We start from the raw sequence: 17,035 nt of genomic DNA, 5'->3' as shown, positions 1-17,035 counted from the left end.
TCGGGCAGTTCTACTCTGTCCTACAGGGTCGCTATGAGTTGGAATCAACTCGATGGCAATGGGTTTCGGGTTTTTTTTTGTTTTTTTTCCTTTGGTTTTACGATTCTATTTAAGGTAGAATAATAAACACAGAAGAAACTAGTTAGAAGAATGCAGTGTAGAGCAGGGACCCTAAGGGCAGGTAACAATGGCTTCAGGTGAAAATTATCTCTGCTTACATGAATAAGGTAGACACTGCAATACTAAAGATAAACCCAGAGATAAAAATCCATATGCATTTTCAGTGCCTTGAAAGTTAAAAGATTCATTAATTCAATTTTTTTAAATTTACTTACAAAACAAAGATGTGGATAAAACTGCATCTTAAAAATGAGCATTTGTAATTTTTGATAAAAACATGCAATTATTTTAAAACCATATTAGAAGACTTAATAATTTTCACTAGCACCACAAGTCAGCTTTCCTAATTTAACACATGGTACCTACTCAGCCCTGGCTGTTCACAAATTAACTCAAAGTATTCCTGGATTTTATGAGACTATCGGAATAAACCTCTCCCCCTCCTCCCACAGAACACCTACTAAATGACACCTACAGCCAAGTGCCCAATTTCACCTTAGCAACTGACATAAAGGTTGAGTGTGATAAAGCCTAAAATATGGCCCAAATCACCTAGGCTTTCAGCCTGAAATAAAGATCTTTCTTGGAAGGGGACAAGACTAAACAGGACTGATCTAGATAATTCAGTTCAGCAGAGGACATGCATCTATTCAAACAGGAGGCTGTAAACTTATCTTTATTGGACAAAGTTGGAGATAGAAAGCCTGATCTAGGCCACTAATTTCAAGAAACAGTATACTAGCTCACCTAGGAAGTTATCTATCAGGAGCTTAAGCGCCAATGTGTGCTAAAGCAAACACACTCGCACTTGTACCAGCTCCAAGATAAAATCATCAGGCCTGCAACATTTTCATAAATCCATTCCAGGCTTCTCTGAGTTACACAAACGATGTACCTAATCTAACCGATCATTAGTCTTTTCAAGAAATTCAGAAAAATACTTGGGTTTGTAGTATCGATTTTTACTGAATAAAAATTTATCTTATTTAAAATTATATTAGTTTGTGGGCCACTGTTCATTTGCATGATAGGTGAATTAAAGTTGTTAGTGAGACTGTATTGAAAAATAACTAGTGAATGAAGGTATGACCCTTCTCATCCTACCAACTGAATGTTCTGCCAAAAAAGGATACGATACACAGACCCAGATGCAAATGTATGAAGGGTGAAATTAACAATAAGTCCTTGATTTGGAAACAAATGCTTGCTAGTAGGAAGCGCCAAAACAGCTACCAAAAACCAAACCCAGTGCCGTCAAGTCGATTCCAACTCATAGCAACCCTACAGGACAGAGCAGAACTGCCCCATAGAGTTTTCAAGGAGCGCCTGGCGGATTCAAACAGCCAACCATTTGGTTAACAGCTGTAGCACTTAACCACTACACCACCAGGGTTTCCAAAAGACAGCTACCAAAAAGTAAAAACTCTCCAAGACCTACAGCAACACAGAGTTTTAAATTACGTAGGTGGTGTTTTTTTTTTTTTTTTAAGGAATTTACCGGCATGAAAAGTTCCAATGGAGAGATCTATGGAGAGCAATTTACTTTATAAAAACCATTACAGTATTAAAAGAAAAACAACACAGGTTTTTTTTTAGATTAACTAAAAGAAAAAGAGAGAGGAAGGTGAGCAGTGGGTTTTAAACATCACTCAGCCCAACACTTAACGTGAAACATGGAACGGAAGCAATTATCCAGATACTTTATGACAAAAGAAATATTTTTTTAAATCAATTGTTAGGACATTTCAGGAAAAAAAAAGCAGTTTTGTGATTTGAATTATCTGAGTTCATAACTTAACAATCCACTTATCTTTTTACTGCAGTACCCGTTTTCAAGGTGAGATTTAACCAGCTCTAATGGACTAAATTTTATACCCTCTCTAAACTTCAGGTTTATACCCAGGTTGTATCTTTAAAAGTCCACCATGGCCACTGCCACCTTCTATAGCAAGTGCCTTCAGGGTGCCACCCTCCTGCACCCTGGCTGCATTCCAGCCCTGCCACCCTCCCCACATCATGGCTACATTCAGTTATCAGGCAAGAACTGTCCTGCCTGTTTCACATTTATCACAGGGTTCCAGTCTATCCTCTGGACACTATCCAGACCCTACTTACCTGTCTTTACTACAAGAGGAGTTGTAAAATTTTTTCCAACATACACAGAACAGCATGGGGTAGTTAGACAGGTATTCTCCGAGCAACATTTTATCTTGGGCACATTCTTGTAGCTGACTAAGATCACCATTTTGGGGCCTACTCACACCTAATTTTACCTTGAAGACAAAGCAGTAGGCTTGTCAGTAAAGATAAACACTTTCACCTGACCAGCAACTTACATTATGTAACATTTTCTGTTTCTGTCTTGGCAGTCTGCCTTTCGGCCCATAAGTAACTGCAATGCAAAGAGGCAACCACCTCACAAAATATTTTTAATACCTTTAATTATAAGATCTGATTTGGCAGCCAAACTTCTGCCAAGAACTTCCTGTAAATTTTTTTTTTTCCTGAAATCTGGTTTTTCTTGGCGTTGCTCTCTCCATTCTTCCTCCTACCTGAAGCCCATAGTAGAAGCACAAATATTCTGATGTCCTAAGGCAGAAATTTCTGAGATAACAGCCTAACCCAAAGGATTTCTACACACCATGTTATCACTCCATTATTTCTCGCTAAATAGTACACTGTGTATCTGACCCATAGTTACACTGTGGTTACACAAGGCAGTAACCAAACAGAAATGAAAATCTACAAGCCAATAGGTTTCTGACCAAATTCTCAGGCCACTTCCTATACTCCCCCACTAAAGTCCAGGCACTGGCTTGATCTTTAAAAGTTATGAAACACAAAACCAAACCCGTTGCCATCAAGTCGATTTCACTCATAGCAACCCTATAGGACAGAGCAGAACTGCCCCCACAGGGTTTCTAAGGCTGTAATCTTTACAGGAGCAGGCTGCCACAGCACCAAAAATTATTAATGCCTACAAAAATCAAGGGAAGGAGCCAAAATCATGGATCTAAGCCCATTCCTCCACCAACACACACCTCTGGAATCAGTCATAACTCTAAAGACAAGATAATGATGTAAAGGATGAATATGAAGACTAGTAGTAACGAATGCGGCAGATAACGGAAACTTTGCATGACAGAAAAAGGCAAAAGTTCTGGAGTCACGGAGGTCTGTGTGTGAATTCCAAGCAAGTTACTTTACCTTCAGAACCATCTCCTTGTCTTAAATTGGGATTTATATTTAAATGCCTATCCTGTAAGGTCAATATTAGATGTAAAAAACTGAGGTGCATACATGACACAATAGTACCAAACCAAACCCATTGCCATCGAGTCAATTCCGACTCATAGCGACCCTACAGGACAGAGTACAAACTGTCCCATAGAGTTTCCGAGGAGTGTCTTGCAGATTTGAACTACTGCCCTCTTGGTTAACAGCCACAGCACTTAACCACTACGCCACCAGGGTTTCCGACACAACAGTAAGTGATCAATAAACCATCACTGCTGTTATCTTTATTATATAACTAGGCCTGAGAACATCTCATATAGACTTGTCTCCTCCTTTCCTTGTAAAAACCAAATTATGTCTCTACTAAATAAACTTGACTCTCTTCCCCAAAAAGATCATTTTGAAATATTGGAATAAACAGGTACAATTCTGAATTCTTAAATATGTCTACACAGTTCAACCCAAACACCTACTAGGTACCTAGAAAATACATGCTGTGGCTGTTATGAGGACACCACTCTGTGTTCTATGCTTCATCAGGATGGCTGGTTCTCTGGACTTAAAGGGGACCTGAGTCTAAAGCTTCAGGTGTATGAGACTTTAAAAGGCCTTGAACTAAGCACAGGACAAGCTGAGGGGACTTCGGAGAGATCCTCGATTAGCCTTACTACCACCATCAATGGCAATGAACCTTATGTACTTATGTAGCTCCTTCTTCTCAAGTCCTAACAGGGACAAAGAAAAGAGGATCCTTCCTTCAATAGTATTCTTCCACTAAGATCCTTGACTCCTCTCTCCCCTCAAAAACTCACTGTTCTAGACCAAAGCCCTCAGCCAGAGCTCACTGTTGTTGTTGTTGTTATTGTGTGCCATAGAGTCAACTCTGACTCATTAAAAAAATAAAACCCAAACCCACTGCCTTAGAGTCAATTCTGACTCATAGCGACCCTACAGGACAGAGTAAAACTGCCTCCTAGGGTTTCCAAAAAGTGACTGGTGGGTTCAAACTGCCAATTTCTTGGTTAGCATCCCGAGGTCTTAACCACTTCACCACCAGGGCTCCACAGACCTCATAGCCTTAGTATAAACCTCAAGCCCACACTCAACAAGCACAGTCACACCACCAGCAGCATAAAGCAGGAAGAAGAAATTCAGTTAAGGTAGGAAGGAGGAAAAAAGCCTGGGACATACCCTGTTAGAAATGGGGAGGAGTGACAAGTGTGGTACGAATATAAAGCACAAATCCTAGTAGTTCTAAGAAATTAAGAGGAATTCATGCCTCTTCTTGTCTGTCCCTCACAGCAGGATGAAAAAAAAATTTTAATTACCAGAAAGTACCCTATGAATGATGAACATTCTAATATGAACTTATAAAGCCTTTTTATTCTTCTCCTGTATCTGCAACCCTGCCTGTCCTCCCCCATTCCTATACTCCCAAGTAAAAATAAGCTGCCAGCACCAAAATATGGGGCAAAGTGGAGGAAGACAACAAATTATAGCATTACAGTGGATTCATAACTACTAAATTTGAATTAGAAATAATGTTGTTTGTGCCCTTCTCTCACCAATGGGAAACTGTGAAGTACTGAAAAATATCCGAAGTCCCAATCAAAATAGCACTAAAACACAGATCATTCCACTGATCCAAAGATTTGACATATTCTGTAAAAGCTTGCCATTAGGTATGTATGAACATTCACATCTGTTTTCAGGAGAGTAAGAGCAAAAAAGATGAAAGGCAGGGGAAAACATTTTTCAGTTAAAAGTGCTTTCATTTAACTATTTAGGGATGAGAAGTGGACCATGGGCCATAGAAGACCAAAGTTTCCTTTGAAAAAGTTACCTGAGTTGTTTAACCCTCCAAATTATCCTTTTCTAATGACATAAGCTTACATTAAGCACTCTATATCAGAGTTCTTCATTTTTAATCAGTCTTATTTTAGCTATTGGAAAAGAAAAAAAATACCTGAGATTAGCTTAAAGACTTGTGTACTCCCTCTGCTGGCTCTGAATTTAAAGTAAATTCTCAACGGCTTCAGGAGCTAAGTTATTTAATTTCACTGACATCTTAAACACATGGAAAAATATGTGGATCTTTTCTCCACAAAGGTCTTCAAAGAAATAAATAATTCCAAAACGCATACTGAAAACTGCCAAAGGCATCTCTGCTGGATTTATGGTAGGTTCGCTCCAGACGGAAGCTAAGGCATTTTGTTTACTTGCTTGAGGGAGGGGGTCACTTCTTGTCTTGGCCTTGCCTCCTACAACTGTGCCACATGCTTTCCCCATGCTCTGGACTCACCTCCTTACTATGGGACTAGGGTACATCCAGGAATCCAGCCATGGTGAGTCCACAAAAGATAACCTGGCATCTTCACTACAATGACCTATCAGCCCAGGAGTAATGGAATTACTTGAAGGACTACAGCCCATCAGAGAAGTCAATTGGTTTCACTTTCTTAACGTTACCCCATAAGTAACTAACACACTACAGAGAAAAAGTCTCAAGGTGAAACCTAAAAAGAAAAAACAAGCTTTTTTATTACTTGAAACATATTCCAATCACATGTTTGTGTTTTACCAGGAAGAAGTGATACATCGCAGTACCCTGTGGATGCCTATTATATTTTTTTCTGATTAAGGAAACCGAGATACTGGGAAATGAAAGCCATTTGGTCAAGAATAAAATGGTTAATTCCAACAATCTTCTTTGCAGAAATGGAAAAGCTAGTCCTCAAATTCATATGGAATTGCAAGGGGCCCAGAATAGCCAAAAAATTGAAATGCCATTTCTATCTCAACGCCATTAGTCTTTAGGGAAATGCAGAATCTGAATCACAATGAGGTATCACTTCACTCCCTTTGTTTTTGTTGTTGTTGTTGTTAGGTGCTGTGAAGTTGGTTCTGACTCATAGAGATTCTACATGCAACAAAATGAAACACTGCCCAGTTGTGCACCATCTTCACCATCATTGCTATGCTTGAGCCCATTATGCACCCACTTTGCCAATCCACCTCGTTGAGGGTCTTCCTCTTTTCTGCTGACCGTGTACTTTGCCAAGCATGATGTCCTCCTCCAAGGACTGATCCCTCCTGATGACATCTCCAAAGTATGTGAGATGAAGTTTCACCATCCTTGCTTCTAAGGAGCATTCTGGCTGTACTTCTTCCAAAATGGATTTGTTGGTTCTTCTGGCAGTCTACAATATATTCAATAATCTTTGCAAACACCATAATTTAAAGGCATCAGTTCTCCATGGTCTTCCTTATTCATTGTCTGGCTTTCAGATGCATATGAGGTGACTGAAAACATGGCTTGGGCCAGGTGCACCTTAGTCCTTAAAGTGACATCTTTGCTTTTTAACACTTTTAAAGAGGTCTTTTGTGGCGGATTTGACCAATGCGATGCATCATTTGATTTCTTGACTCCTGCTTCCATGGGCATTGATGGTGGATCTAAGTAAAATGAAATCCTTTATTTCTTTTAGGATGACTATTATCAGAAAAACTGAAAATCACAAGTATTGGCAAAGATGTGGAGAAACTGGAACCTTCATCCATTGTTGGTGGGAATGTAAAATGGTGCAGCCACTGTGAAAAACAATTTGAAGGTTCCTCAAAAAGTTAAACATAGAATTAATGTTACCCAGCAATTCCATGCCTAGGTAGACAGCCAAAAGAACTGAAAGCAGAGACTCAAAGAGCACTTGAAACATCAATGTTCATGGAAGCATTATCCACAGTATCGAAAAGGTGAAAACAACTTAACTGTCCATGAACTAATAAATGGATATATATATTTGTGCAGTGGAGTATTATTCAGCCATAAAGAGAAATGAAGTCCTGATGGATGGAAAGGAATAGTGGTGACAGTGGCACAACATTGTGGATATTAATTAGCGTCATTGAAATGTACACAAAAAAATGGTTAAAATGGCAAATGTTTTGTTATATATAATTTACTACAATTAAAAAAAAAGAATAAAATCATTAGGTATTGAGTGTGGGTAGTGATGTGATCAAACTGGGGTCTTCCATCATCATCACTAGCTTAACCACTTCATCAGAAAACTGTAACTTAGAAGAGCTGCAGACTGAAATGGTCCATCTCAAAGACTGCTTCTATCTCCTCTTCCTTCATATGTGGCTTCCATTTCCCAATGCACAGACAAAAAACTTCAAATACATTTGGGGCATGTACCCCAAAATGCAGAACATTCCAGAAAACTTAGTTTTACATAGCAGCTTTGCTCCTATAAAAAAGTGGGTAAGAAAACTTTAAGCTGAATGAGTCTATGGTGAATCTTTCTAGACAGTTAATAATCTGCATGTGCAGGCTGCATAAAGTGGGGTACACATACACACAGCAAGCCTGATTCCCCCTTTCTATTAATGAAATTTCATTCCCAAGAAAAGACTTCTCTGTTTCTCTAGTGGGTAGTGATTGGCACTTAGGAAGTTTTCGGGGACTTCCACACTAGGGAACGTGACAGTCTGCAAGAAACCCCACAGACAGCAGAACACTGTTCGACATTTACATTATATCAACACTAATGCTAGGAAGTCTACGTAAGGCTTATGTCACCACCTTCATAGCTGCAAGTATCCCAAAGACTCCACACATGACATTACCACATTCCGCAGCCACATCACCCCCTTTCAGTTTCAGAGTCCCAGAACAAGGCCCTCCTCAGAAGCTGAGAACATAATGACCAGAAAGCAGCTCCAAGCATCAGATACACTTGCTTGTCTGGTAGACATATTCCGTGCTTTCAAGGCTCTCACAGGATACCAAGGAATACACAAGAGTCACAGAAAAATGACAAAAGAAAAAGGCAGGAGTCATAGGGTGGGTAGGGTAGGATGTGTCTGAAAGAGAAGGCTTCTTCAGCAAGGTGAGCTGAGAGCACTGATGGTAAGTGCAAAAAGAGAAACACAGCTACTCCAGTGTGAGTCAGCCTGCGGGGTGGGGGAGTACAGAGCAGAGCAAATGAAGTAAGAGCTTGCAGAACCTGAGGGAAACCAGCACTGACTCCAACAGCTGTGAAACCACAAGGGTTAGTTAGCAGCAGACACACACTCTTAACTCCACCTCCACTAGGTATGTGACCCTGAGCCAAGTCACTCACTTCTGGCATGTTTCCTGACCTGTAAAACGAAGTAGTTACATTATCTATCAGACCTCTTTCAGTTATGAATTTTAGACAAGAAGCAATACAGACTAGTCAGCAGTATCAAGACTCCACACCTACTCCACAGGGAGGCCAGTCCTGTACCAGGCCCAAGGAAGCAGTCTTGGGGATCCCACATCCATCCAGAGCCACAGGTATGCTCAAGCCTAATTCAGGCAGACTTTGGAAAGCCTAGCCTTCTTCCAAACAGACCCAAACGACAGGAGCCACATTACGGTGGCCTTGTATCTCCAAAGCAAGCTGCTCAACATGATCTGGGGGGGTTGAATCTGCTACAAAATGATCTCCAAGGCAAAGTTCAACACCAACCTTCCCATTTGCCAGTAACTTCTCTGCAGAAAGCTGAAGCACTGAGGAAAGCAGAAGTACACGTGTGAAAAAGGCAAAGAGAATGGACAACAATGACAAGTTCACAAAGCACAGATTTGCATGTTTGTGTTTTGTCTTCCCCTATTGGAACGTGAACTCCTGTGAACTGGCTACGATTATCTGCCTTGGCCTACCACTATACCCCCAGGGCCCAGCAGAATGCCCTGCACACAGTATGCCTTCATGAAAATTTGCTGAATGAATGAAACGGTATGTGATACAAATGGGTAAGAGGGGTTCTCTCTTTCCAGTTTTTTACTCACTTACTGTACACCTGCTACAACACCCGCTGATGCTAACTGCCTTTATATACATGATCTCCAGCTCCTCCCACAGCAGCCAAAAGTAGAAGTGGCTCTTTGAGATCCCTCAATTAGGGATGCATGAAAAGGTGAGGAGGGCAAAAAGGAGTCAAGAAGAGGATCAAGTCTGTTCCCTATAGGCAAATGAGTGGGTATGAGAACAAAATAAATTCCATACCCTCTCCAGTCCTGAAAATCTGTAGTTTGAAGCATCAGCAACAAGTATGTGGGGAACCCAACCAGAATGCACAGGCCTAAACAGTCTCGCTTTGCATTTTCATCAAGATCTCTGGATGGATGATGTCTGCTCAACCTTTTCCAGACCAAGTAAATGACTTTGTTGTGGGGCAAGGCCTCTTCATTAATTTTCCAAATAAAAAAAAAAAAACCCGCACATTTTAAAGAATCAGAAGCAGAGTATTACAGTTTCACTACAAGATGTTCTTCTATGGTGTCATTCTTTTAACTACTGCCCTCCTAAAATCTCCTAAAAATACACCTGCTATAGTTTCATTTTCTATGAAGGAGATAAACGTATCAAAACAAACACATAGCTTCTTTTTTAAAGAGCGTCTAAGCTACGCGGGGCTCACAGATCAAAGTCTAAAAAGGGCCAATTTCTTCATTTCATAGGTCGATGACACAGCTTTGAAAAAGAGGAAAAACAGTCCCCCTAGTGTGCTGCTGCTGTAGGAAGAGGAAGTATATTAGTTGAGAATCACTGACGAAGACAGTACTGCCAAAGGAAATTACAAAACAGCATTTTGGCAACACGGGCCAAGCAGAAGACAGATTCTTCAGGCCAAGCCATTGCTGGCCCTTTAGTGAGTTACTCCAAAATGTGACCGACGTCATTCATAATTACAAGTCAACATGGAATTATTATGACTGTCATTTTGAAATCTAAAAAAATGTTAAAAGGTTGCAGTTAAAATTTTCATAGCCCAGTAGTTTGAAAGGAACTAGATGGATTACTCCAAAGAATTGGGACTATGAGAACATAAATAAGCATTATGTAGCAGGTCAGCCCTCATCTCTTTCTACCCTGAGAAGGAGCCATAAGGATACATACGCTCATTTGAAGCAAGACCCAGCCTCTTAAAACAATTATCCTCTACGGTAGCAGCAGCGTAAGTCTTCACACAGCACAATGCTCCTGTAAAACTGTGGAAACCATCACAGAAATTCATGACTGCCTAATGTGACAGTGCCTTGGCCCATGGAAAATGCAGGTGTGTGCAGGGGATAAGTGATAAACAGGCCTCATCCAGGTAAACTCCAGAGTACCAGCGGTCTCGGAGGCAGGCGGAAGCAGTTCAATTATAGGTGCAGTGCAAGTAAGCTTAATATGACTTAAAGGAAATGTAACCTTTTACCCTCTTAACCACATCTGATTATTCATTTGTACTTTAATGCCTGAGGTAAGGGAACCTGTGAGATAGCCATCACCCTTCTCCATGGCACAATATACATCTGACAAATACAAGTTAACCAAGTGCTTCCTCCTTCTGTTAAAATGCTATGTTTCTTGTCATAGTTCCTAAGCACCTATACCGGCAGACATCCGACTGCTATACAAACATGACATACTAGGCCTCCATGAATATTTGTCTACACTTCCAATGCTGAAATAATAATCAAGATGTTTTTAGATTGAGAGACAGATACGCTTTTCCAGGAAAGCAACCTCTACTCATGTAAGATTACCCATTACTTAGTAAACGATCTCTTAAAAAGATCAATTTAAAGAGAAAAATAACGTAATAAAGGACAAAGACCTCCAGAACTGGGAGTTCTAATTACCTCTGTGCTAACTAGCTGTGTGACCTTAGGAAAGTCATTAACTTCTCCAAGAATCAGGCTCTTCACCTATCAAATAAGGAAGTTGGACAGATCAGGAAACCTCATCTTGGCTGTAAAATGGAACCATCCGAGAAACTTAAAAAAAAAATGCTAAGTCACACTAGTCTAACTAAATCAGATTTTCTGGGTATTGGTATTTTTTGTTTTAAATCTCCCCAGGTGATTCCAATATGTGGCCAGAAATGAGAACTGGTCTAGATTCTGATCTCCAAGTCCTCTTTCCTAGTTCTTTCACTCTGTGAGCTTAGGGTGATAATTCTGGTTACGTGATCTCATAATACAATGGCTTTAACACTCACAAAAGAAGTAAGGCCTACATGCACACATGACTGAAGCTAACCTGAATTCTCGACATTTTTAGAAGTTAAAAACCCTAATGCATAACTCAAAATGAAAGTGGTGTGGTTTAAGTGCACATGCAGGCGTCCAAAATGACTAGTCACAATAGGAATCAACCCCTAAAACCTGGACCTGAGGAAACGGGTCACAATTAGCTCTTGATCTCCCCCTTTCCCTCTTCTTCTACTCCCACTAAACCACAAACACAAAAAGGTTGGCTATTAGTCATAATCAGAATATGAAACCACTCCCAGTTTCAAAGGGTCTTCTCCATCATCAAAAATTTGGAAGTTCTCACGTGGCTGCATCTTTTGAGGAAGGTCATCTTACAAAAACTCCTGAACTAAATTATATCCCTCAGTCTTCAAGGATTAGTTGCCACATGACACTGACAAAATAAACTGGTATAAAATTTTAAAATAAAAATAATCAAGTGTGTCTTCTATTAAACATACCGAGCCCTGAGAATTTCAATTGACAATACTTTCTAAGGTTTTAAAGAGAGATGAGAAGGAAAGGAAGGAAAAATAAAACCATGAGACAAAAAAGAAAAATGGTTATGACATAAAATCACAAAGTTTATGACTAGCCCCAAATCTCTTGCAAATCCTGCCAGCTATGTGAAAATATAACGAGTCAAGTCCAAATTAATGGCTACTTTGCTAATACCGCTTTCTCTCGTAAAACGTCTAAAAAATCAAACACTATTGAACTATTATTATCTTAAACACAATAGTAAGAAATGTTATTTGAAAAATTAAATTACCTTCATAATCTTAAAAATCATAGAAAAGGTGGCAACCCTTTCTACATTAACTTTTTAACCAAGTTAAAAGTTATCTAAACTTTTAACTAACACAGTCTCTGTGCCAAATTCAAAACATGCAGGACTAAATTTCAAGGGTGGAAAATCTGAAAAATACGTATTCCAAACCTCCAGATTCATCTTCTGAGATCATGTAAACTCGCCCCATCCAGACATTGTACATTGAGATTAATCCCTGCCATCCACTGGGAAATCCAGCTTTAACAGGTATCTCATTAGCACTGCTTTGAAATGGAACTCTCACCCTTTCTGTAAACGAACTTCATATCACAAAACAGGCATTTCTTTGTAAAGCAATAAAATGAGATAGAATATAAGATTCATAACATATCAATTTCTGTTAAAAGAAATAAAGTAGATTTGTGAAATAATATAAAACACACATTTAGCTTTTAAGGTATGTAAACAAGGCCTCTCCAATACTAGCCATAAAAAAAAAAAAGGCACTTTGCAAGGTTTATCTAAAACTAAATTCAAACCTTTAGTGCACCGAATTCTTAAGCTTTTTCATAGTCTTCTCTCAAGAATTTCAAGTCACTTTTCTACCAAGGTTAAAGTGTTCTTATTTTAGACACCTACTGGAACCCAGGAAGATACAGGACTCCCCAAAGATAATGAAAAGAGAGCCAGAAAAAGGAAGCAACTACCTCTTTATAAAAATATAAAAAAGACATAATATTACAAATATAAGCACCTAATAAGCGATATCTATCTCTAACTATACAAAAGTCTCTTTTGCCTGGTAGCGACACATTCATATCTTGGGGGAAGGGGCCAAGAAGGGTGGGGTGCCCAGGAAGAGCAAAGAAGCTGGATATCAGCAGCCCAGCAGGGGCAAAGGAGTTAATCTCTTTGGATGCCCAACTGCAGGAAGTCATTACATCATAGGTCTTTCCACACCTCTCTCCCTACCACGTGTCCGGTGCCCCAAGAGGCTGAAAAGGAACAAGAGAGTCTCTGTTCAGGTTCACTTATAGGCAGAAGCCATGACCGCCCAGTCCTGACACCAAACCTCCCTCCCCTCCTCCGGCCTAGGTGAAGCACAGGCCAAGGTCCTCCACACCTGGGCACATAAAACACACAGCGCCAGCATCCAGGCCTCAGCAGGAGAGGCAGGTGCGGCCAATTTGCGCTGAAGTGGCAGGGCTGGCCCTTTCCAAGCCCCAGAACATTTGGGAGCCTACCCGGGGACAGGCTTGCTGAAGTGTCAACCCAAGCAAAGAAACGATACCTGGTCAGGAAAAGATTTGAATCGTTGCTTTTTTTAACGGGATCGATGTGCCTGTGGAAATAACACCCATAAACCCCGAACTTCGACCCAAAGGTTCTCAGGCAGCCACTGACAACGCACCATGCTCCTACGGCCCACTGGAAACCACACATCCAACCGCTCCTCCACGGACAGGTCCCCATACGCTCCCCCACGCCCCTACACACCAACGGCAGCGTCGGAGCAGCACCCACCTCCGATTAGCTCCATTCCAAAGTTGGCGCGGACTTACCTCCTCTGCGCTGTCCCGGAATGCAGCAAACGCACTCCAGTCAGTCTGTCCTACACTCGCCGGCGTCCCAGGCCCCCTTCTCACCTGGCCGGCCATGCCCAAGGCTTCCCCGGTTGCCTCCTTCCCTTCCTCCGCGGCCGTCCCCCGGTATCTCTCCTCCAGAAGTCACACAGCAACCCCCAAAGCCTCGCAGCGGAGGCTCCCACTGCCAACCCTTTTCCCTGGCGCCCAGAGGCGCGCTCCGACGAACCTGAGGCTAGTCTCGTGCGGCGCAGGACGCCCTGCGGGTCCAGCAGCCCGCTCCGGGTGGGTACTCACCTTCCAACCCGCCGAGCTGTTGCTATCGCCCTTATCCTTGAAGTAGGGCACGCAGCGCACCATCCACTCGTAGATCTGGGACAGGGTGAGCCGCTTGTCCGGAGAGCTCTCGATGGCGCGGGTGATCAGATCAGCGTAGGACAGGTTCCCCCAAGCGTTCCGGCGCGACGAGCATTTCCTCGGTTGCCCGGAGCCCCCAGCCGCCCCCGGCTGCGGCGGTGGCAGCGGCTGCTGAGGCTGCAGCGGCGTCTGCATCCCCCCGCTCAGCGCGCCCGCCGCGGGGGCTTGCCCGGACCCAGGGTCCTGCCCTCCGGGAGCCAGCAGCCTAGCCGGGTCCTCAAGAAGCAGCCCCGAGCCCAGCGTGCCGCTCTCGCCGCCGCCGATCGCCATAGCCGAGCCGGCCCCACCGCCGCCGTCCTCCTCGTCTTCATCGTCGTCCTCCTCGGGGATCATGGAATCGGCGGCCGCCTCCCCCGAGGGCTTGGCCGGGCTCGCCTGGAGCTCCGGCCTCTGCAAGGGCCACGTACAGGAGCGCGGCCGGCTCTGGGGCTCGAACTCAGGGTCCAGCTCCACTTCCAGCGGCGAAAGCAGGGTCGGGGAGGCCGGTGCCTCTGCCATCTTCGCCGCCCGCCCGCCCGCGGCTCGGGCTCTCGCGCTCTCTTCTTTCGCCGGGGCGGGGTGCGGCGGGGGAGGGACCGGGGCGCCGCGAAGGCTCGGGCTCCGGGCGCCGCCGCCGCTGCTGCCGCCGCCGCCGCCGCCTGGGGAAGCACTAGAGAAGAGAAGAGAACTGGTTATCTCGGGCCGGAGCCGAGTCCTCCGTGAGTCCTCGCCCGCCGCCGCCTACCGGACGGCACCGCGCCCGCCTCCCAGCAGCAGGCAGACCTGGAGACCTGCGTCCCAAGAACCTGGCGCAGCAGACACCGCCCCCTGGTCTGGCCGCGGAAGAGACGTGAGCGAATCGACGGGCGCGCACGGGGCAGCCCCCTCCCCCGCCGCCCGATCCGCAGGTCTCTCCAGGGCTAGGTGGCGGGGCGGGGAAGACGGGGGGGCGGGCGCGGGGGAGGGGCGCGGGCCGCGCCTTTAAAGCGGGCAGCGGCGGGAGCTGGCGCAGCCGAGCCGTGGTCGGAGCCCGGGCCGGGGCGGGCGGGCGTGCGTTTGTTTATGTTTCGCTCGGGCCCGCTCAAGTGCCTCCCGCGGTGGCGCCGCCAAAGTCTGTGGCGTCTTCGGCTCTTCTCCCCTTCCCCAGCCCTGCCGCCTCCGCCATCCCTCTAATATCCCACACCCAGCGGAGGGACCTAAGCCCAGGGACAGCGCGGGCAGCTCCTTTCTCCCCCTTCGCCCGCAGGCCGGGAGGGCGGATGGGGGTTCGAGCGCAAGCGGGCCCTTGTTACTTCAGGAAAAAAAAAGGGGGGGGTACAAGAAGCTTGGCGTGTGTTCGCAATGGGTCGAGCAGGGCAGGAACGGCCATTCCGAGGTTTTGTGGTTTATTTTCCCGTGGACTCCGTGTCCTCCGCCCCTCTCCCCCCAAGGAAAGAGGAAGGAGGGAGCAAATCGGAGCATAAATCTTCCAACAGGTCGGGAAGCGCTTCGAGAAAACCCGGACCAGCCTGTTCATCACCTCCTTGCTCCCGCTGCTGCCATCTTGACAGTTTTTCTCCCTTCACTCAAGTCCTTTAAAAAGACTAGCGGGAGAGAGGAGCTGCACACACCGAGTCACAGAGAGGGAAAAGGGAAGCGCCTGGCCCAGCTCGGAAGCAGATCCGGAGTCATCGGGAAGGTGGCCGCCCCGTTGCACTGCTCCGGCGCCTACCTCGGTTCCTTCCCTTCAGGGACAAGGCGGGAGGACGCACAATCCCGCGCGGGCTCGGGGCACAGCGAGGAGGAGGCGCGCAGCCTCGGCGAAGGGGAGACGTTCCGGCCGCCGCCGCAACCCGCCTGAGGAGCCGCCTGTCAGCCTGCCCGCCGCCGCCTTCCACATTCCTCCTCCTCCTTTCCAACGAGCAGGGCGGCCGCGGCAGCAGCACAAAGTTATAGACACACGCAGGGCGCCTCAACCTAGGCTGACGGCGGGCGGGCGGATCCCCGCCCAGGGGGAGGGCTGGGGCGGCGGGCCGGGGTGTGCTGGTGTGCGCGCGTGTGTGTGTGTGTAGCGTGTGTGTGTTCGCGCGCGCGCGCGCCCGCGCGGCCTGGCCCCGTGGGGCTGCGGGCGTGGGTGTCGCGGCGCGCGCCGCGGGCCGGGGAACGGCGGGCTCCCGCAGCGATCTCTGCGGGACTCTAGCTCCCTCTCCGGAGCCGTAAGGACAACAAAGCGAAAAGAACCCTAAACCCTCCACAGACCGCAGTCGCGTGGTCTCCTATGCTCGGGCCAGGGCGCCTGGCACCGGGGGTCGCCGGAATGCATGCCCACTCTCCGGGCTCTGGGCCCGTCCTGGTATCCGGTTCCCCATTAGAACGGGACACCAGGTAATACCCGAGATGTTAAACGCAGATGGCCAGGATTACCTCGACGTGGAAATACTGGCAAGCGCAGATGTTAGTGCCTACAGGACTTCGATAAACTTGACGCCCTCAGATTTGATCAGAAACCAGAAGGTTTTCAAGGAGTATGACCTTGGACTTTCCGCCACAATCGTTTTTCACTTTTAATAGATTTCATGACAAACAGGGAGACGTAGAATTAACTCAGAAAGAAAAGCGAATTATTCCCCATTCCTGAACGCAAGAGCAGATTCTGAACAATAGCGAATGGGAAATAATTTGATTTTAATTTTTGAATGACGTCAAAACAGCTACTATGCATTTGTTTTTACTTCTTAAAAAGATAATCCTTTAGATTTAGAAGAACATCTTCACAAGACCTTACCCTACGTCCCGTGCCCAAATCGTTCATTTGTGCATTATTAAGGACGCACTAAATGCAACATGCACACAAAAAGTCTATCCGCTCAGGTTCACAAATATCTTTTT

The 17,035-nt window shown here is 45.1% G+C and overlaps 1 protein-coding gene across 1 annotated transcript in view; it reads right to left on the bottom strand.

The window, feature by feature from the left end:
* Nucleotides 1–14,779, bottom strand: part of FOXO3 (forkhead box O3) — a 117,618-nt gene extending 102,839 nt beyond the window's left edge. The window contains exon 1 of the mRNA XM_003404305.4: nt 14,069–14,779. Within this exon, the coding sequence (XP_003404353.1) occupies nt 14,069–14,686 (618 nt within the window). The 5' untranslated portion in view covers nt 14,687–14,779. The remainder of the gene's footprint in view (nt 1–14,068) is intronic.
* Nucleotides 14,780–17,035: the final 2,256 nt, after the last annotated feature.

This window comes from Loxodonta africana, chromosome 1 (assembly GCF_030014295.1).
Source record: "Loxodonta africana isolate mLoxAfr1 chromosome 1, mLoxAfr1.hap2, whole genome shotgun sequence".
NCBI classification, from domain to species: domain Eukaryota; kingdom Metazoa; phylum Chordata; class Mammalia; order Proboscidea; family Elephantidae; genus Loxodonta; species Loxodonta africana.
Note: the sequence above shows the minus strand (reverse complement) of the source record. Positions and strands in the feature narration are given on the sequence as shown.